The following is a 22,582-nucleotide window of genomic DNA, read 5'->3' as shown; positions in this document are numbered from 1 at the left end:
GTTGCCATATTTGGGGCATCAGACTTAGAACAAAGAACGAAGAAAAGTACAGCATAGGAACAGGCCCTCCTAGCCTGTGCCGATCATGCTGCCCATCTAAACTAAAATCTTCTACACTTCCTGGGTCCGTATCCCTCTACTCCCATCCTATTCATGTATTTGTCAAGATGCCCCTTAAACATCACTATCGTCCCAGCTTCCACCACCTCCTCCAGCAGCGAGTTCCAGGCACCCACTACCCTCTGTGTAAAAAACTTGCCTCGTCCATCTCCTCTAAACCTTGCCCCTCGTACCTTAAACCTATGCCCCCTAGTAATTGACCCCTCTACCCTGGGAAAAAGTCTCTGACTATCCACTCTGTCTATGCCCCTCACAATTTTGTAGACCTCTATCAGGTCGCCCCTCCAGCTCCGTCGTTCCAGTGAGAACAAACCGAGTTTATTCAACAGCTCCTCATAGCTAATGCCCTCCATACCAGGCAACAATCTGGTAAATCTCTTCTGCACCCTCTCTAAAGCCTCCACGTGCTTCTGGTAGTGTGGCGACCAGAATTGAACACTATACTTCAAGTGTGGCCTAACTAAGGTTCTATAGAGCTGCAGCATGACTTGCCAATTCTTATACTCAATGCCCCGGCCAATGAAGGCAAGCATGCCGTATGCCTTCTTGACTACCTTCTCCACCTGTGTTGTCCCTTTCAGTGACCTGTGGACCTGTACACCTAGATCTCTCTGACTGTCAATACTCTTGATGGTTCTAACATTCACATACCGGAGCTGCAGATCGGGGCGGATGCAGATGTCCCTGACTTCGCCTCGTTGATTTCCCGGTCCCCAACCCCACCAAGTGCCTTGTCATAGTTAGAGGATCTAATGGAGTTTATGTACTGAGAGAAACATATGTACACTGTGTAGGGATCAGTGAAGAGGTTCTATTGGAGGTGCTAGCCTTTTATTACTTACTTCAAGGAACTAAGCACCATCAGTTACTGGGGGGGGGGGTGGGGGTAGGATTGGGGGGGGGGGGTTTCATTGGGGGGGGGAGTGTTTTCATTGGGGTGGGGTGTTTTCATTTAATTTTTTCCTTGTTGGCTGTTTTGGGAGGTTTATTAAAATTGTGTGTTTTGTAAGATTTTGTAAGATTGAAAAACCTTAATAAAAACTTTTTTTAAAAAGTGCTTGAGTGCTAAATGTACAAGACTCCAGTTTAGTGCCCAAGAAACATTTAACTCATGCAATCACTAATTAACTCCCAAACTGAAAGCAGATTTCTAAACAAGTGTGTCTCATTCGCACAGCAGCTACTTAGTGCCAATTTACAACCTTTCCCCAAAATAACACACGCAGTTCATTGATCATACTTAGAGTTGTGTATTAATTGTATCTTTTATAGCAATTCATCTTCATATTGTAACGTTGCGTGGTTTGGCCTGAAAACAATAATTTTCCAGATCGTTTGTGGCAGCCTATGAGTTAAAAACACTGAGACAACTGGTGAATCAATCCGCAGGCTTAACTTTTTATTCTGCTTATTCGAACAATGAGTTCATGATAGAAACATATTCCAAACTCTCTACAATGATACTACATTCTAGTTTTTAAATAATATAATCGGCATGATAAGATTTCAGAATTAATGTCCAGATGCAGATTTGAAAGTGGTTTCCAGATGAGCAGTGATAGCTTAAAGGAGAAGACAATTTTAATATTCTTATCAGTGTCAGGTTTACAGTTGGTGGGACCCTGTGCTCAACTTCATTTTCGGGGGCCCCTTCCACACACACACCTCGCATGAGCAACCTGGCACCTTGACACCCTGGCAGTGCCAGTGTAGCACTGTCAGGATGCCTGGGTTAGTAGTGTCAAGGTGCCAGGCTGGTAGTACCAAGGTGCGCAGATGCCAGCAGAAGTGCCAGGGTACCATCCTACCCAGAGCTAGGCCACTTAGTGGTCTCTAATGGCCTGGGAGATCCCGCCAGATGTTGTTGCGCATGGTCCATATTTGTGTGGACCAGTGCGAAATGGCGCCCTGGCGAGGTTTCCAGGGGAGGCCATTAGGTCACGGGCGGCAGGAGAATCCGAAGCAGACATATTTAAATAGGCCTAATGGCTCATTCAAATATGGTCACCTGGATCTCACCCAGCGTTGAATCTCGTGAGAGGCCTCTCGCGAGATTCAACTGCCTCGTTCTGTCACCACATTGGGTGCGACGAGGCTGGTAAATCACGCCCAAAATGTTTGCTCAAAAGTCACTTTAATTGCTGAAGATAAATGAAGTTCTTCATGTTCTCTCGAGAAATGAAAGTATGTGGGATGTAAATCTTTAAAAGGCTTGTAAGAGTAGACTTATGGTGAGATGTACAAAACGTCAAACAGCAGGAGGACAGGTTGATAAAGATGTTAGAAAAATATAAGTAGGGCATAGAGTAATGAATAAAAAGGTAGCTGTACACAAATATTCGTCGCATTGCACAGAGACTATTAAATTAGAAATGGAGCTTTGTTAGTTATCATGTGCAGAGTGAGGGCATACATGATATGTGCTGAATGGCCTCCATCTGTGTCATTTGATTTTATGAATCTTTATATGGATGGAAAATTGAAGGGGTGAAGGCAACTGTTATATGTCAGACCAACCTTTATAGACTAAAAAAATCCTGTATCTTGCAGGAGTCTTTAGATGTTCGGATCATTTTGAGTCTTCACCTTAGCACTAAAATGCACATTCTCTACTCAACACATGCATGTGGTATGTGTATGGCCTGTTAACTTCAGAGAATGTTAAGTAAATTTGTCATTTGTTTTTCTTCTTTTTTTCCCCTTTAGATTACCCTATTTGCACCCAAATGGAGTGCGGAAATGGAGCCTGTTACAACTCTAGCCAGCATTGTGATGGAGTGCTGAACTGCAGGGATGGAACAGATGAAAGCAATTGCAGTATGTTCTGCTTTTCTGATGTTTAGATCCTAACTGCCTGGCTGTAACTAATCACCTGTGGAAGACACTGATATGCGGACATACTGAAATACTATGACTATGTCTGAAACAATTTAATCAAACCTCTGCAGTTCAGACAAATAAATAAATCAGTGTTGCAACAAACCTAATCAGCAGAATTTCCTATCTACTCACGGAGACTGGTAGTAATTATCACAGGGTGGCTCAATAGAAATAACATTTGGTGGTTCCTGGAATGAGAGACTGTTGCATTTCATCAGTTTTATGCTTGGGTGTTTGGTACTGAATTTGTGGAATGTAGAAAAGCTATAAGTCATTTATATCATTATGGGAATCATAATAACATACCAATCCCCTCCCCCCTTTCCGGTGGCATGCTTCTCAGTGGTCGGAGATGGCCCGTCGTTGGACAGCAGCCACTGGTCTCGCCGCTTTGAATAGGGTTGGCCATTGAATCTGCCCCATACCGCCGGGAAACCTAGAATGGGCGTGCACCATCAGCGGGACGGGAAGATCCTGCCGACATGAACAGCCAGAAGATCTCTCCTTTCATTACTCTTCATTCACCTAATTTCTATCTGGGTGAACATTAGAATTATTCCATTAAAGAAGGGAAGAGGGTATTCACTAGCTTCATTTCTGAATCTTGAGAGTCACATCATTATTGTTGGCTATCTCCCAATCCTATGTGTAAGCTTTAAACAAAATTTGATTTGTTTACAAAGATTAATCGAACTTGAATTGCTAATGATGGTAGAAAAATCATGCTTGAAAGTAGGAGTAGAATAGGTTAGAAACTATTCAACCCATCATAGGAATTGGAGTAAATTCTTGACATGAAAATATTCTTCTTCAGTTTTCTCTCCTCTTTCTTAACTTTGGTGCCTCACCAAAATCTTCACTAGTGACAGAGTTGTGAGAAAGTGTGAGTTGGTGAGTTATTCACTATAGATCCTGTTCTCAACTGACAGCCTTACACACTAAGGGCACGATCTTCCCAAAAGGGAACAAAGTCCCCTAGCGAGCGCATTTATCCGCGTGTTTCCTGGTACTCACAGTGCCGGGAAGCACATGGCTACTTAATGCTTCTCATGTTAAATAGGGGACTAAACGGGGAACACATGGCTGAGGCTACATATCGCCCCGTTTTTTACAATGGGAAGCTCTGCTCGCTGAACTCCCCGTTGTAGCGAGAGATCGGGATGCCATTTAATAATGGGATCCCGATCTCTGAGGCCCCGACCTCCCCCAGCCCAAACGCAACATGGGAGGGTCCCCCACATCCCTCAACACCCACGCTGGGCAACCCTGGCCCAATCACACCTACACAAAAGGATGCCGGTTTGGCACCAGTGGCAGTGCCCCTGCCAGCACCAACTGGGCACCTTGACAGTGCCAAGCGGGCACCCAGGTGGCCAGGGTGCTAGGATGGCACTGCCAAGGTGCCAGGCTGGCACTCCCAGGGTACCCACCAAAGGGCATGCAGCTGTGGGCCTCTGATCCTCTTGGAGACCTCCACGAGTGTCGTTCCGTCTGGTCCCCAATGTCTCCAAGGTGAAGTGATTGAATCCCAAAGCCTTAGGTACCTTGGGAATCTGCACAGTAGAATAAGGTTTACTGCCTTGCTCTAATATGCAGATTTGCCAAAAACTGATCCCTCCCATTGCATTGAATCTTGCCAGGTGTTGCGAGCCGGGTGAATCCTGGGACTGCGCCGCGGCGAGATGCTTTTCTACTTCATCATGGCCGGAAGATCGCGCCCATACTTTCCAGCATGGGTTAACAGTGAGTTTTCAGGAGTGGCAATAAAGTTGATTATTTCCATTCACAATGCAGGACACATGGGTAACTTATGTCTGCCCATATAGATCAGCTAACCCAGCATATTCTGAAGGCCTGCCTGAACAAACAGTTTAAGGTTTTACTGGGTGATTCACTTAGTGATCAACTCATAGATGGCGAGCGTTGTACAATTTACAAACTGAACATTTCCAAAAAGAATGTGAATGCTGTATTTATTTTCCCCCTTTCTTACCCCAAATCTTTTCCTCACTTCTTTTCCAACCCTTTGCAGCTCAGAAATGTAACAACGGTCAGTTTCAATGTACCAGTGCAGAATGCATCCCAGAGATATTTGTATGCGACCACGATGAGGACTGTGGTGATGGAAGTGATGAGCAAAAATGTGGTAATGTTTATTTTCTGGAACAGTCATTTTATAAATTCCTTTTGTTTGAATTAAATTAGAAGAATTCAGCTCAAACCTGCTGCATATTTGGTACAAAGTTAGAAAGGTTACTATTAGTAATTGAGTTCCCTACAACTGGGCAGGGTATGTCTTTGTGTCTGGTGCCGAGGTCAATGCCAGTTGGTCCAGCATATATTACTCTTATTAACTTTTCTGATAAGTTATAGGTTAACCTATAATTTAACTTGGGGAAGCAATGTCTCATTTTTAATATGCAGCTTTAAAACCGTTAACTAAAATATGCGGCAAGCATAGTGATGAGGTACGTAATGTTTTCATAGATTTACAGTGCAGAAGGAGGCCATTTGGCCCATCGAGTCTGCACCGGCCCTTGGAAAGAGTACCCTATCTAAGCCCCATACCTTCATCCTATCCCCACACCTCCACCCTATCCCCGTAACCCCACCTAACCGTTTTTGGACACTACAGGCAATTTAGCTTGGCCAGTCCACCTAACCTGCACATCTTTGGACTGTGGGAGAAAACCGGAGCACCCGGAGGAAACCCATACAGACACAGGGAGAATGTGCAGACTCCGCACAGACAGTGACCCAAGCCAGGAATAGAACCTGGGACCCTGGAGCTGTGAAGCAACTGTGCTAACCACTATGTTACCATGCTGCTCCATTTTATACTCTGTTTTATACTCTGTTTAAATGTGATGAAATATGTGGAGACTCATTTGCAGCTCCAAATTATATATTTTTTCATGTGCGTTTAATGCTTATCAAGATGAATCGCACTCGTATTAGGAAATGGAACCCTCAGAGCATTGCCCATTCCGTTTTCAAGTACAGAAGAATGCCAAAAAATGCTTATTTCTCTGCCCCAATGTTGAGACTTAGAATAGCAACCTCTACCATGTCAGTTATTATTTAAATGTCTTTGCTGAGGTGTAATCCTGTATTATGGGAGAGGTAGAATAGCGGTTATGTTACTGGAGTCGTAATCCAGAGAGCTGGCATACTGCCCTGAAGAAATGAATTCAAATTCCACTTTCAAAACTGGTGGAATTTATGTTCAATTAAATAAATAAATCGGATGTGGAGATGCCGGCGTTGGACTGGGGTGAGCACAGTAAGAAGTCTTACAACACCTGGTTGTTTTGAATCACTAGCTTTCGGAGCACTGCTCCTTCCTCAGGTGAATGAAGACCTGGGTTCCAGAAACATATATATAGACAAAGTCAAGGATGCAATACGATATTTTGAATGCAATTCTTTGCAGGTAATTAAGTCTACAGGTCCAGACAGAGCAACTGGAGAGAGGGGTAATCACAGGTTAAAGAGGTGTGAATTGTCTCAAGCACCGACAGTTGGTAGGATTTCACAGTTGGGATGGTCCTGGAAATCTTCAGTTGTTGCCTCTGGATCCCTGAAGTCTCGTGACATCAGGTTAAACATGGGCAAGGAAACCTGCTGATAACCACATCCTAGCCTTCTGAAACTCCTGAATTAGTACTCCTCCATGTTTAACACCACCTAACAACATTTAGACTTGGGCTGATAAGTGACAAGTAACATTCACGTCGCACAAGTTCCAGGCAATGACCATCTCCAACAAGAGTAAGTCAAATCATCTCCTTTTGAGATTCAATAGCATTACCATTGCTGAATTGCTCACAATCAACATCTTGGGGTTACCATTGACCAGACACTGAACTGGACCAATCATATAAATATGTAGCTACAAGAGCAGGTCAGAGGTTAAGAATTCTACAGAGAGTAAATCATCTTCTTACTCCCCAAAGCATATCCACCATCTACAAATCAGGAGTGTGATGTTCACTTGTCTGGGTGAGTGCAGTTCCAACAACATTCAAGAAGCTTGACACCATCCAGGACAAAGCAGCCCATTTGATTAGCACCCCTTCCACAAACATTCACTCACTCCTCCAGCAATGCATAGTGGAAGTAAGATGCACTGCAACAACTCACCAAGATTCCTTCAAATTAACCGTTCAAACTTGGGACCTTTACCACCTAGAAGGACAAGGGCAGAAGACGCAGGGAACACCACCTCCTGCAAGTCCCCCTCCAAGCCACACACCATCCTGGCTTGGAAATATGTTGCAATTCCTTCACTGTCACTGGGTCAAAATCCAGAATAAAAATTAGAACTATCTTCTAATAGCACTGTGTACTTACACCAGATGGACTGTAGCAGTTCAAGAAAGCAGCTCGCCACCACCTTCTCAGGCGCAATTAGGGATGAGCAACAAATGCTAGTCTTGCCAATGATGTTTACATTTCATGAACGAATAAACAAGAAGAAAGAAGCACTGAGAGTGGCAAGAGTACAGAATATACTTTTGGTGAAGTTCATCAATGTCCACCACCAAGAATGGATTGGTATATCCACCACTGGCCAAACTGGCCAAGTTCAGATGGACATATCTGCCAGACCTGGTCTGTGCAGGTGGTGAGAGAGCCCTGACCCTGTGTCTGTTGCCCTTATGTGAAGTGTCTGCAACAATAGGAACTGAAAGATACAGTAACTGGCATCACAATGTATGTCAGCATATTTTCAACCCTTACCAATTCTGAATAATTTTTATGAATGGAAATATATAAGTCAGTGCAATTGCACATTTGAAGGTCAATTGGGACATACATCCAGGGGTCAAACATACTGGGTTAAGGTTATTTTTAGTTACGTAAAGATAGGTTAAAAAAACAAAATTGAGTATAATATTCACAAAGTTCTATTTTGATCATGAAAATACATTCTAACACTCTGAAGAGACACTGTTTTAACATTTCTAATGATTAACTGGTGATACTTTCTTGTGATTTGCAGTTTATCCAGCCTGCACCGGAAATTATTTCACCTGCCCCAGTGGCCACTGCATTCATCAGAATTGGCTCTGTGATGGAGATGATGACTGTGGAGATAACGCTGATGAAAGAGGATGTGGTAAGAATGTGGGCAGTCAATGAGCATATCAAAGTTTAGTTGAGTGAGGTTGTATACTACTGAATGAGGATTATAGATGTTAACAATCATACATGCAACCTTGAATTGTAGATAGAGCAATTTTCATAGAATCAACACAATGAATTATCATTCAGTCGTTTGGTCGACTGCGTTATTATTGTTCTCATGGAGTTCATGAATGGTATTGTAGGGAAGGCAGGCTCAGGATTGGGGCTAAATCCTGAAAAGTGACATTGCATCGGCAACCAGGCATGATCCCACCCACTGCTGGATTTGGCCGGTGGGAGTTTGCGAGTGAGGGGGGAACCACCAAGCAGCTGTTGGGAAAATCATTAAAACGTGAAAACTTTGAATTTGTGGATGGGTCAGTTTTTGTTACGATTCTGCCCATGGAATCAGGAGAATCCTTTAAATCAATATGTAGTTCTTCAGGATTGTACTTTTGAAAATCCTACCACACAAATTGCTAGAAACATTCAGCTGGTCAGGCAGCTTTGTGGAGTGGGGAACAATTAATGGACAGAGCCCTGGGGTGGCAGGTTTGGAGGCTGGGTTGGGGGGGAGGGGAGTGCAGGGAAATGTTTCCCTCTGGCAGCCAGGAACTGGGATTGGCTGCTGCACCACGGCCATGCCAAGGGTGGCATGGGCCTGCGATCGGTGGGCGCCGATCACAGGCAGCGGGTCCGATACCCGCGCACTATTTGTTCTTCCGCCGCCCAGCAGGATCAGTCCGTGGGGCGGCTGAGGGGCATGACGGCCCGCGCATGCGCGGGTTTGACGCGTCTGCGTGATGACATAATCCGCGCATGCGCGGGTTGGAGCCGTCCAACCCGCGCATGCGCGGCTGATGTCATCGTGCGCATCAGCCGTCATGTCGCTTGGCGCGCGGACTTAACGACGGCCGCTAAGGCCGCGATGCCGTGCTTCATGGGGCCCCGCTGCTAGCCCCGCCCGGGGGGGAGAATCGGGTCCCGGGAGGGGGCACGGAGGCTACCGTGAAACACGGTCAGTTTCACAGCAGCTTTTACGACTCGCCGCATTTGCGGAGAATTGCGCCCAAGTATGATGCAAGGAAGCTAAATGTTGGAGTGAAACCTGACCAACAAAAATTGAAAAATGATGAACGAAGGTTCATAAAACCTCCAGACAGGGACTCATTGAATATGTTGGTAGTCACAAAGAGGCCATTTTGAATAATGACATGATGGCAAGTTTAAAATCATCGAATCGATTATGAATGTCGACTTGGGGATTTATAATGGGAAATGGCTGATACAAAATATGTGATAGAAGTTTGACAGTCGGAAGTGAAAATTGCAGACAGGCAATGTGGGAAATTATAAGATTTCTATTAATATATGGACTGTTGCTTGGTAGTACATAACATGAGCATTGCCAAAAACAATACATATTATAGAAGCTTTTCATCTTGCACGCATCAGGTCAAATACAAGAATGCCAAATATCAAAGGTGCAACAATTTATACTCCATGAGAAAAGTATGTTGATTTGTTGGCAAGTCGACTTTGATTGTTCAAGATGTTGCTATGGAGAATGCACCAGGGAACTATTTACAGGGAAAAGCTTCAACAGCATCTCCCTTTACTCAATAATATTTGGATAGGTTAGCCTGAAAGAATTCTTTGAGTATGATATTGGACATTATCCTAGCATCACCCTTACTATAGACCTGTTCCACTAATCTTGCTGGAATCCATAAATAGGGGGCTGCAGGATTTCAATTTATTGTCACATGTATCGATGACTTGTGATGAGCAAAAGGTCGTGCAAGCCATAATTCAGGTCATCTGCAATTTCAACAGAGTGTACTGACATGTATGAAGCAAATAAATTGAACATTGTATGTATATTGGCCCAATAAATGTATTCACATCTCCCTGTATTTCCCATTTGGTGATATACGATGGTAATATTATTTTCGCTGCATTGAAGTTTTATTTTTCAGCCTCTGCCTAATGCACATAATACATTTTCAGATAGCTCAAATGTTTGCTTAAACCAATGCATGTTTCACACTGTACTCTTGCAGATTTAAAAAATATATTTCTATTTACATTTTCTGACCAGAAAGGAGGGAACAGAAAATCTGCTTGCCAGGAGAATGGTCTTGCTCGAGTTCCCAACACTGTATCCCTGTCAACAAACTATGTGATCAGATCGAGGACTGTTACTTTGGTGAAGATGAAACAAACACCACAGCAGGCAGCAACTGCAGTGAGTAATTTGAAGACACGGGGGTGTAATTTTCACCTTTATTATCTGGACGGCGGTCTGGTGGAACACACTGCCCTTAATAATAATAATCACTTATTATCACAAGGAGGCTTCAAGAGGTTACTGTGAAAAGCCCCTAGTTGCCACACTCCAGCGCCTGTTCGGGGAGGCCAGTACGGGAATTGCACCCGCGCTGCTGCCTTGTTCTGCATTACAAGCCAGCTGCTTAGCCCGCTGTGCTAAACCAGCCCCTCAGCCCACTAAGATCATAATCATCAGGTCATTAGAAATATGATCAGCCATAGGCTGTTCGGCCCATGGAGCCTGCTCTTTCATTCTATAAGATTATGGATAATCTGATTGTGGCCTTCCCTCCACTTTCCTGACTGTTCCCCATAACTATTGACCTTTCATTGATTAATAGTCTGTTTAACTCAGCCCTCAATATATTTAATGACCCATCCACATCTGCTCTCTGTGGAACAGAAATGGAAAGACTAAATACCTCCTGAGAGAAGAAATCCCTTGTCTCCATGGTGTATATGGGAGACCCTTTGGGCGAAATTCTCCGCCCCCCACGACGGGTGGGAGAATAGCGGGAGGGCCTTCCCGACATTTTTGCCGCCCTCCCGCTATTCTCCCCCCCCCCCCCCCCCCCCGCCGAAGTCCCGACCCGAATCGCTGCCGCCGTTTTTTTACGGCCGGCAGCGATTCTCAGCTGTTAGATGGGCCGAAGTCCCAGCCCTTTACGCCGTTTTTACGAACGGCAAACACACCTGGTCTTGCCGTTCGTAAAAACGGCGTGACTAACTCGCTATTAATAACCATGGCACCGATTGGCACGGCCGTACCACGGTGCTGGGGCACCCCCCCCCCCCCGCCCCACCGGGTAGGGGAGAATCCAGCCCCTTGTCTTTTCGCAGTGTCGCAAATAGCTTCTTGGTGTTAAAATGTCCAAACCTCTGGTGTGGGTAGGATGTGAGTGAGCCTGCATGTGGCAATGATTCCGTGTGTGAAGACGTCTGTGTGAATGAGTGACTGAGTCTGAGTCTGTGTAAGTGAGTGAGTTTGTGTGTGTGTGTGAGTAAGTCCGTGTGAGTGAGAGAGTGAGTCTGGGTGTATGAGTGAGCCTGGGCGAGCGAGTGAGACTGGGTGAGAGAGTGGGTGAGAGAAAGTACCCTGAGGCTAGGAGTGACCCAGAAACACTAACTCCCTGCTCTCTCCCTCCACTCTCCCAGAAACCTATTCGCAAAGTGGGCTAAAAGGGGAGGAAAACCCAGACTGAAAGTAAACCATTTCTGACCCCTGCTTTCATAAGAATTCCGCTGAGGGCAGCATGGACAGTATGACACAAGAGGCAATTGCAAGCTCGCTATTAGTTAAATCCAGCTCCTTAGCACAGCCCTGGTCCCTGCCCTTTCCCTGGTGACTCGGACTTCGAGTCTAGTCTGTTTCTTTCGAGCTCTGCTTCTTAAGTGAAAAGTCATACAATGTTTTGTTGATTCATTCTGTTGCTTGGCACTTTTTAATGGTCATTCCTATTAGTATCTCTTTTTACAATTATCAATTTGTTGCTTTGACATTTAAAAAAAAAATTAATGTTTAATGTTGTGCCAAATCTCATCTTGCCAAAATTTGCTCATTGGCCCCTTGAGTGAAAAAAGAAAATGAAATGTAGCTCCCCATGCAAATAGGTTGAACAAGCCTGTATTAGATTTGCATGCTTTTCATTTTCTGATTTTTGTCTTCCCCTTTTCTTGCAGTTTTGCACATCTTTTCTTTAAATTTGATACCATCATTAATTTCCTTAATTAGCCATGGATGGTGCACCCTTGTTGACTCATCTTTCTTTCTCAATGGAATCTATCTTCGTTGAGAGTAAGAAAATATATCCTCAAATGTCTGCCATTGCTTCTCCTACTGCCTTACCTTTTTACCTATTTACCATTCCACTTTAACCAACTCATATCCTGGTAATTGCTTCCATTTAAGTTTAAGACACTAGTTACAGACCAAAATTTCTTTCCTCACACAATATGAAATTTGATCATATTACGATCACTCTTATTAAGAGGATCTTCTATTATGTAAACCTTAATTAACCCTGTTCGTTACACATAGGCTGCTCTCTGGTTGATTCCAGAATGTATTGTTTGAAGAAGCTGTCCCAAATACAATCTACAAACTCATTCTTCAGGTTACTTTTGCCAATTTGATTTGTCCAATGTATCTAAACGTTAAAATCTCCCACTATTATTTACCTTTCTCACAAGCTCCAATTATTTCTTGATTTTTACTCTGTCCTACTATATAGTTAGGGGCCTATACACCACTCCTACCAGTGATTTGATTGCTTTGCTATTTTTTATCTCCAGTTAAACTGGATGCTTCCCCTTTGACTAAAATTTCTTCTTCAGCCCTGAGGTGTCTTTAGTCCTAGCACCAAGCAGGTAAGGTAGCCTTCGGACCTCACGCTGTCAGCAACAGAGAACAGTGTCTATTCTCTTAACTATACTCTCCCCTTCTGCAACAACATTAATTTTTGCTCCCTCCACTTGAATTATCCCCTTCACCTTAGTGCTGTGGGAGTTTGCTTATTCTTCCTGCAGTTACTGCTCTTGTCCACACAACCAGCAAGAACATTGAATCTCTAGACAATTACAAGCTCCTCCATTACTACCTTCAGGATCCCGATACCTTCTTCTCTTACAGTCACACCCTCCTGTCCCTGATTATGGGCCACTATGGCTACTACCTAGCCTAAGGGGTGTGTAACTGCCCCTTGAATCAAAATATCCTGGTAACTTTGCTGCTCCCTGCGGCATCGTAGTGTTTGTAGTACAGATTACAGCTCATCAACTCTGAGCTGAAATTCCTCGAGCTGCAAACATGTACTGCAGGTGTAGTTGCCATGGACCACACAGGTGTCCACCAGCACCTACATTCTACAGCAGCAATACATCACCAGCCAGCCCTGATATCTTTATTTTGTTTTTATTTAACTAACTAGTTTTCAAGTCAAAATATCATTATCTGTTATTATATTCTAGAGTTTAACTACTGCCCTAGTTTAGAGGAGGATTAAAACATAAACTTACCAACCATCTACTAATACACTTAATTAATGCCTTCAGGCTTCAGTTCTTGTGTCTTGCTGTCACACAGGTGATCCAATCCGTTAAATTATTGCCCGGGTGGTTATTTGATGAAGTCAAAACACTTTTGTTCTTCCTACTCAACTGACTACAGATACTGTCATAATTTATGCTCTGATTATTACTACTGATCTACTGAATCTTCAATTATTCCATATTAATTTCAAAGGGAGATCTCCATATATTCAACCAAATTGACACATTATAGGATCTTCGTCTGCCCAAAGTAAATATTTTAAGCGTGGAGTCCTGTGCCCATCATTGAGTCACAACAGATTTGCTCTAGCATGGCAGACTTTGGCTACAATTTTACCTAATTCTCCTCTATTAACCTTTGTTATATTACTTTGTTGCTGCAAAGAGAAAAAGTATGGATCTGCACATTCTCTGGATTCTTGTAAAGTACGACGAGTGGTTTATTAAGAGTTGTTGCTCATGCATTCAAAGATGGTGATCTGCTCAAGTCCACGCAGACACGCTGCTGAAGTCACGACACATCACGTGACACATAACCAGCAGTGATGTATTCTCTGATACATAACAACCTGACATTTTTTTAGATTTTCTTTTCATCAAAATGGGGAGATGTAACATCTTTATATTCATTGGGTGTTTCTTAAGCAGTTTGAGTCCCGAATGATAATTTTTCATAGAATCATGGATTCCCAACAGGCATTATTTTGTGTGACAATGTTTAAGTCAAACTCTATTTTAGACAGATTAAATGCAATTCCTCTGTGAATTTTGTAATCACCCTTTGAGCAATTTTCAGGGTACAGATCCTATGATTCAAAGGTGAAATCTCTCTTGTGTTGAGGTAGCTAATCACAGCTGGAATAGTGGGAGAAGCTAAAATTAACAGCAATGTTCTGGGTTAGGGAGGGAAAATCTATGGAGCTTCTGTCCCCTAATAGCTATACAGTGGCTACTCCAAGACTGTCAATGAAAACATCATTGGTTTTAGTTGTGTTGTCCTCTACCGTCAGATAGCCTGCCAATATTCTTTCATCTTTGAAGAATGATCACTGGGTGAAGTACTCGAGAGTAATGCTGTTTGTGGAATTATATTCTAGTAAGTGCCTGCAGGAAAAAAGGGGACAAATAGTTTTCCCGTCACTGTAATATTAAATCTTCAAGGTACATAATAAATCCATTGTTCAAGGTTGGCTGCTTTAATACGTGGCATTATCTTCTAGATAGTAATACTTAGTTTATTAGAAACCTAACAGGTACTCAAAGAAAGTAATGTTCTATCTCAGTCAGGCCAAGAAAAGGATTCACCTGTGTGTTAATAATCTCTGACGTAACTAATTGAAAGAACCGAATAACAAGATTTCACATTTTAAGATTTTTATTGTAACAAATAAACTAAAATTAACATAGGCCATATGTTACGTAACAGACAAATAATACATCAAGCTAAGGAAAAAGGGCATGTTTTGCATTAACTAACTGATACAAATAAAATATGCCTCATTTAAAGTTTTTACTTTACACTGAAGTTCTGACAGATATGTTACATTGAAGATTAAGTCTCAAATTCCTTCTGACTAACCACCAAGCTCACTTCTGTCTGTCCCTTTCCTTGCCAAGGTGTGAAAACTGTCATTTGATTTTGAATAGGTTTCAATTTTAAATTTATTTCTCCATGACAAACAGATCACATGGTTCTGTCTCCAGGTGGACGTTTAGTATAATCACCATTCCCTTTCCCACATACAGAGCATTTTGCTTCACCTTAAGTTAAAGGAGACATTTTAAAACATAACCACCTTGTAAGGTTCAATGTTCATAACAAGTACCCAAGAAAAGCTCAGTTTACAAAATAAATGCAAGATCACAGATTTTAATTTGCAAAATTTTATTGGAAGAGATAAGGAAATCAAACCAGTTGATTATAGTATTACTCAAATGCTTGTATTTTGAAGTTTAAAGTCTCCCCTGAATCATATTATGCATTTTTTTTTTAGGTGTAAGCAACTGTGCTGCATTAAGCTGTGAATATCGCTGCCACGCTTCCCCATCAGGTGGAGTCTGCTTTTGCCCATCAGGATTTGTAGTGAGTGCTGATGGTCGTACCTGCATTGGTGAGTGCTGCAAATATATCAGGAATTAACATTTGGCCTGATGTTAACCATCTGACATAAATGGCAGATACTCTTAATGCTGACCTTGCTAAATCAGGAATTGGATACTTTGGTTTCCACCTAACCTGGAGCATATTTCATGGCTACCAAGTCAGAGAGGCATGCAAAATGTGGCAGAGCTCGATAGGCAACTGGTGAGGATGACACAAAGAGTCGATAGAACAATATAGAGTGGTTAAATGAGTGGGCAAAAACCTGGCAGATGATGTAGAAAATGTGAAGTTATGCACTTTGGTAGGAAGAATAAAGGAGCTGAATATTATTCAAATGGAGAAAGATTACAAAAAGCAGCAGAGAGGGATTTGGGAGTCCTTGTGCATCAATCACAAAACGCTAGCATCCAGGTTCAGCGGGTAATAGGGAAGGCAAACACAGTGTTGGCCTTCATTTCAAAGGGAATGGAGTATACAAATAAGGAGACCTTTTGAAAACTATACGAGGCACTAATATAACCTGGAATACTGTGGACAGTTTTGGTCCCCTCATCTAAGGAAATATATATTGGCATTGGTGGCATCCAGGAAAGATTCACTAGGTTGATCCTGGATATGGAAGGATTTTCTGATGAGGAGAGGTTGAGTAGGGTGGGTCTGTACTCATTAGAATTTAGAAAAATGAGGGTTGACCTTATTGAGATATATAAGATTCTCAGGGGGATTGACAGGGTAGCTGCTGAGATGTGAGATGTTGTTCAGAGGATCAGAGGGCATAATCGCAGACTAATGGGCTGCCTATTTGACAGAGATGAGGAGGAATTTCTTCTCTCAGAGGGTAGTGGATCGGTGGAATTCTTTACCACAGAGGGCTTTAGAGGCTGGCTTATTAAGTATGTTCAAGGCTGAGATAGACAGATTTTGAATCAGTAAGGGAATCAAGGGTTATGGGGATGAGGCTGGAAAGTGGAGTTGTGAGTTTTCACATCAGATCAGTCATGATCTCACTGAATGATGGGACAGACACAATAGGCCGAATGGCCAACTTCTGCCATTATGATCTTATGGTCTATGGCCCTATAGATACGAGGTGGGGTGGTGCTGAAAAAGTGGTACATGGCCCATCAGTTCCATTTATAGATGGCCAAAGAAAACAACATTTTAAAAATAATTTTTGGGAGATTCAGGTACAGCACACGACTGGGTTTTCCCGTTTTAGATGGACAATGGTCTGGTAAGCTGCCTCTCACTTGGCATTCTGTCCTCTGCTCTTTTCCCAGGATAGGACATAGAAACTGCCAATTTGGGAATATCTTCCCTGGCACACTCTTTTACATCGTGCTGCCCTTGTTTGGAATGGCAAGGTCTCGTGGAAACCTCTGCTGGGACAACCAGGATTTAGTGATCCAGTTCCTGGCCTAATTCATGGTCCTCCTGTTGAACTCCCACTGCAGTTGTGATGGAAACAAAATTGTAAAAATGTAATCCTTCTCTGTTCTTTTTTGACTTAGACTTTAATGAATGTACTGTATGGGGAGCTTGTGACCAGTTATGTGAAGACCGAGTTGGAAGTCACGCATGTTCCTGTGTTCAGGGCTATGTCTTAGAACACCATAAGCACTGCCGAGCAAATGCCTCATGTAAGTTTTCAGCATTAGCTCATTATTTATTTATTCTCTTATTTGGTTCTTTCGGTATAAATTAGAACAAACAAATAAATGTGCTTTTTGTTTTAGCACTTTCACAACTAAAGAAGTTCTTTTGAAGTGTAGTCATTGGTGTAGTATAGAAACATAGCAATTTGTACAGATCTTGGCTGCTCAAACAGCACGGATGTAAATGGCCAGGTAATCAATTTTAGTGGTATTGGTTCATAGAATTTACAGTGCAGAAGGAGGCCATTCGGCCCATCGAATCTGCACTGGCTCCTGGAAAGAGCACCCTACCCATGGTTAACACCTCCACCCTAGCCCCATAACCCAACCAAACACTAAGGGCAATTTTGGACACTAAGGGCAATTTATCATGGCCAATCCACCTAACCTGCACATCTTTGGACTGTGGGAGGAAACCGGAGCCCCCGAAGGAAACCCACGCAGACACGGGGAGAACGTGCAGATGACTCACAGACAGTGACCCAAGCCAGAATCAAACTTGGGAACCTGGAGTTGTGAAGAAACTGGGCTAACCACTGTGCTGCCGTGTCGCCCACCTTTTGTCTTTCCCGTGGAGAAGCTATGGAGAGGCATTGCTGAACCATAAGCAATCTGGTGTCTTCCCTCTGGCATATTGGCTGCAGCCTCCTGGTCCGCTGCTTGAATCCATAGTTGAGCCTCAGGGACTCGGGAGTTTCAGTACAGGCACAAGGTTGGTGGAGTTCACAGTGATGCAAATGGGTCTTCAGCAATGTAGCTACAGTGATCCTGATGAACAAAGCAGCTCTGCATTCAGAGCTGGCAGACCTTTAAAGATGGCACCACTGTCTGCCTTTCAGTACGGTGACACTAAGATCGGCACCTTGTTGCCTGCCCTCATTACTGTTAAGTTGTTATACTGATATAGGCATCAATCACTCATATGGGATTTGGGGTGGCACGGTAGCGCAGTGATTAGCACTGTTGCTTCACAGCGCCAGGGACCCGGGTTCGAATCCCGGCTTTGGTCACTGTCTGTGCAGAGTCTGCACGTTCTCCCTGTGTCTGCGTGGGTTTCCTCCGGGTGCTCCAATTTCCTCCTACAAGCCTTGAAAGATGTGCTTATTGGGTGAATTGGCCATTCTGAATTCTCCCTCAGTGTGCCCGAACAGGCGATGTAGTGTGTCAGCCAGGGGATTTTCACAGTAACTTCATTGCAGTGTTAATGTAAGCCTACTTGTGACAATAAAGATTATTATTATTGTAATATGGGTTCATTTGTTTAGACCAGGCACATGTAGAAAGGTTGAAGACATCGGCAGCAGAGCTGTGTGTGTGTGTGCTCTGCTCAAAAGTAAAAGTGAAACAACATCTGGATTGTACGGCATACCACCCTTCCAGTGGTGTCACACAGCTACCCATTAAAGGCATATTACAACAGTGTCAGCTTTGGCAAGGCTCTACACCTTCAGGATTTTGATTAATTGTGGTTAGCCAGCCATATTTCTTCCATATGGTGCCGGCATCTGCTTCTGGGACTACTGCCGAGACCTGCACTTTGCAAATTAAATTCAGCCTGTTAACTCCATTTCTCTCTTCATGGATGCTGTCGGATCTGCTGATTATTTCCAGCATTCCATCTTCTTATGTTATGTGACAATCTTTGTTGTCGGCATCATCAGCTTGCATCCTAACATGGGTGTGCTCCAAATCCAGGAGCTCTGCAGCCAGACCCTCAAAAAAATAAATTAAACACTGTAGTCTTTGCACCTTTGATGGGAGCTCAAACAGGTGCTATCTAGATCCTGGATTCCGATATGAGCTCTACCTTGGAGAGATTATCAGAGCTTGCATAATTAATCGGTATCATTCATCTCCTCCAGGCTGCAACATAGGATTTAAGCAATCAGAATGCGCAGTAGTTCCCAAACAGTGATCCGTTATTGTGCCCACATCAAACTTCTATGTACATCCATGAAAAGCTTGACTCACAGAAATGAATTAATTACAATGGACGATCATAGCCCAATGTTCCTGATGCATCAAAAAAAAACTGTTGAGAGCTCAACTCCTGGTCTGCAATCAGCTAGGTAGCAGAGAAACATACATAGAGAATGGAAGCAGGAGGAGGCCATTTGGCCTTTCGAGCCTGCTCTGCCATTCATTATGGCCATGGCTGATCATCAAGTTCAATACCCTGATCCTGCATTTGCCCCATATCATTTGATCCCCTTAGCCCCAACAGCTATGGCCTCAACTACGTCTTGTGGTAGTGAATTGAAGAAATTCCTCCTCACTTCAGTCCTAAAAGGTTTACTCCTTATTCTCAAACTATGACCCCTAGTTCTGGACACCATCACCATCGGGACATTCTTCCTGAATCTACCCTGTCTAATTCTGTTAGAATTTTATAAGTTTCTATGAGATCCCCTCTCACTCTTCTAAGCTCCAATTAATATAATCCGAACCGACTTAGTCTCTCCTCATATGACAGTCCCACCTCCCAGGAATCAGCCTGGTAAACATTCGCTACACTCCCTCCATAGGAAGAACATCCTTCCTCAGATAAGGACACCAAAACTGCACAAAATACTCCAGGTGTGGCCTCACCAACGCCCTATACAATTGCTGCGAAACATCTCTCTTCCTATACGCAAATCCTCCCACTTCGAAGGCCAACATCCCATTTTCCTTTTTTACTGCCTGAAGTACCTGCACACTGACTTTCAGTGACTGGTGCATGAGGACACCAAGATCACGCTGAGTATTCACGTCTCTCAATGTACACCGTTTCAAATAATAATCTGGCTTCCTATTTTTGCCACTGAGTGGATAACCTCAGATTTATCCACATTATACTGCTGATGCATCTCTGCATTCTCCTCACAGCTCACCTTCCCATCTAACTTTGTGTCAAAAATTTGGAGATAATACATTTCATTCCCTCGTCCAAATCATTATTTATAATGTGAACAGTTGGTGTCCTAAGATCCCGGATGTACCCATTAGTTACTGCCTGCCAACTGGAAAAATACCAATTTATTCTAACTCTTAGCTTCCTGTCTGCTGACCAGCTTTCTGTCCATCTTAAGACAATACCCACAATCCCATGCACTTTAACTTTACAGAGGAATCTGCTATGTGAGACATTGTTGAAAGCCTTCTGAATGTCTAAATAAACCACATTCACCAGTTCTCCCTGGTCAACTCTACTAGTTACATCTTCAAAGAGTTGGTTGTAGAGCAGTGAGAGTAGGGATGCATTCTTTAGCACAGTGGGCTAAGAAAGCTGGCTTGTAATGCAGAACAAGACCAGCAGCACGGGTTCAATTCCCATTCTAGCCTCCCTGAACAGGTGCTGGAATGTGGCGACTAGGGGCTTTTCACAGTAACTTCATTGAAGCTTACTTGTGACAACAAGCAATTATAATTATTGTGTTCAGCAGAAGCAGCATAGTGTAACTTTTATTGCTAATTCTCCTCATTTTGTGAGCTGGATTACTTTGCCATCCAGACCAGGAAGGGTATCTTTCTCACCTTGGGCTTATCAGACTCAGAGGTGCTATCGAGGCGGTCCACCTTGGTCTCTGGCAATGGTATCATTGCTCCGATTCCCTCATCAGTTCTCCAAACTCCAGCAGAGGATTTGGATGTTCTATTTGAGGCCCTTGTTCCGACCACGCTGCAGCTCACCATTCAAGGCCTCCAGCTTCTTCTACCTGCTGCTAGTCTCTCTCCCTCCCCTCAGCGTGGTTTCTGGTTCCTACCCTTCTTCAGAATGCACTCACTGCTCCTGGCTCAATCCTACTGAAGACACTGGTTCTTGTCCTGAAGGGCTGCCCAGCTCCTCTGCCTGGAATTTTCCTGAGCCATCAAATTCTGTTGGCAGGGTTCAATTGCCCCACATCAGACAAGACCCGGTGTCTTGCCCCGTTCTGAAGTCAGACATTTATTTTGTTTTTGTATTGGCAACAACTGTTCCTGACTATCAGTTTACTGAATTATACGCAATGCTCCTATAAGACTGTTCATGCTCTGTGGTGTTTCAGCAGGTTGGATTAAATCTGCAGATGATTATTAGGAAATGGTGAGTTCATATGAGAAGAGTACAATACAAAGTTTTGCAAGTCCACGTTTATGAAAATACTGCTCATGGAGACTCTGAAGTTCTTTGATTAATTGTAAATACACAATCAAAAATGGAAATGTGGGAACAGTGAATTGAGTTATAAAGTGCATTAAAAACTTAACCAACACTTTCAAATCAATAAACACAACACTCATTTCAGGAATATCATCACTTTTTTGAGGTATTTCCCATTGGACTATTATAAAGTCAGTGCACATTCAAGTAGATACTTCTCAAAATGGACATATTGTAGCGTCTGTGCTTTGATTGCAAAAAAGACAAGCAGGCATTTCTGAAACTTGGATTAACATAGTTGAAAAATATTTTTGGACACTTGATGTAAAAGTATTTCCTGCCTTCAGCTGGAATTCCATCCATTATCTTCTCAAATGGTCGTGATTTGCTGATTGGTGATATTCACGGAAGGAATGCACGGATTCTTGTGCAGTCTCACAATCGTGGCATTGCTGTTGGTGTGGATTTCCACTACTATCTTGGCATGATCTTTTGGACAGATACCATTCAGAATAAGGTAGGCAAGCTTCCCAAAAGTAAGCACTGAATCAATAACCTACGAAAGATGAACTTGTGTTGAAAGTTCTTTAACACCATGCGTATTGTGTTTCTAAATTCTGATTTCCCAAAGATATATTACTGCTGATAACCTGTTGCTAATCTGGCAATCCTTACGGGATTAAACGTTCTACAACGTTCTACATTCCAAATGAACTGCACTGCCTCACATGGAGATTATGCAGGTGGTGGTGAATTCTTGTGGACAATTGCAAAACACTGAAAAAATCAAATCTGAATAAGGGTAGCAGTCCTTATTATCCTTGCACCCAACCCAACCCCTTACTCACCTTTCTGCTATTACAGTAGTGAACGAGCCTTTCCTCACTTGTTAAATTCTCAGCTATGATGTAGGAAGATGAACTCTTCACAGAGCAAAGGTGGCTAAAGCAACTGGACATTTAGCAATTGGAGGAGGAGTTGCACAGTTGTCGAGTGTGAAAGAACGAATGAAGCACCATTCATTCACTTCCCCGGTAGTCAAACGACCTCACTACCAACTGGTGAAAGGCATCTCTGTACACTAATAAATTCTCACTATCCAAATCCGTTATCCAATGAGACTCTGCAATCTGACTGATCTAAACTGCGACCAAGAAATAACTGAGTAATAGCACTCAGACAGACTTCTCG

At 43.1% G+C, this 22,582-nt stretch overlaps 1 protein-coding gene across 4 annotated transcripts in view; it reads left to right on the top strand.

The window, feature by feature from the left end:
- lrp2a (low density lipoprotein receptor-related protein 2a) overlaps positions 1–22,582 on the top strand; it is a 432,071-nt gene that overhangs the window by 112,712 nt on the left and 296,777 nt on the right. For 3 of the 4 annotated variants that reach the window (XM_038789773.1, XM_038789772.1, XM_038789771.1), the window contains exons 5-11: positions 2,827–2,937; positions 5,033–5,146; positions 8,006–8,122; positions 10,232–10,378; positions 15,504–15,620; positions 17,125–17,253; positions 21,739–21,908. In XM_038789773.1, the coding sequence (XP_038645701.1) occupies positions 2,827–2,937; positions 5,033–5,146; positions 8,006–8,122; positions 10,232–10,378; positions 15,504–15,620; positions 17,125–17,253; positions 21,739–21,908 (905 nt within the window). Of the gene's footprint in view, positions 1–2,826; positions 2,938–5,032; positions 5,147–8,005; positions 8,123–10,231; positions 10,379–15,503; positions 15,621–17,124; positions 17,254–21,738; positions 21,909–22,582 lie in introns of those variants that run through there. The other variant, XM_038789774.1, reaches the window with a different exon arrangement.

This window comes from Scyliorhinus canicula, chromosome 2, assembly GCF_902713615.1.
Source record: "Scyliorhinus canicula chromosome 2, sScyCan1.1, whole genome shotgun sequence".
In the NCBI taxonomy this organism is placed as follows: Eukaryota; Metazoa; Chordata; class Chondrichthyes; order Carcharhiniformes; family Scyliorhinidae; genus Scyliorhinus; species Scyliorhinus canicula.
This window is presented reverse-complemented; position numbering and strand designations above follow the sequence as displayed.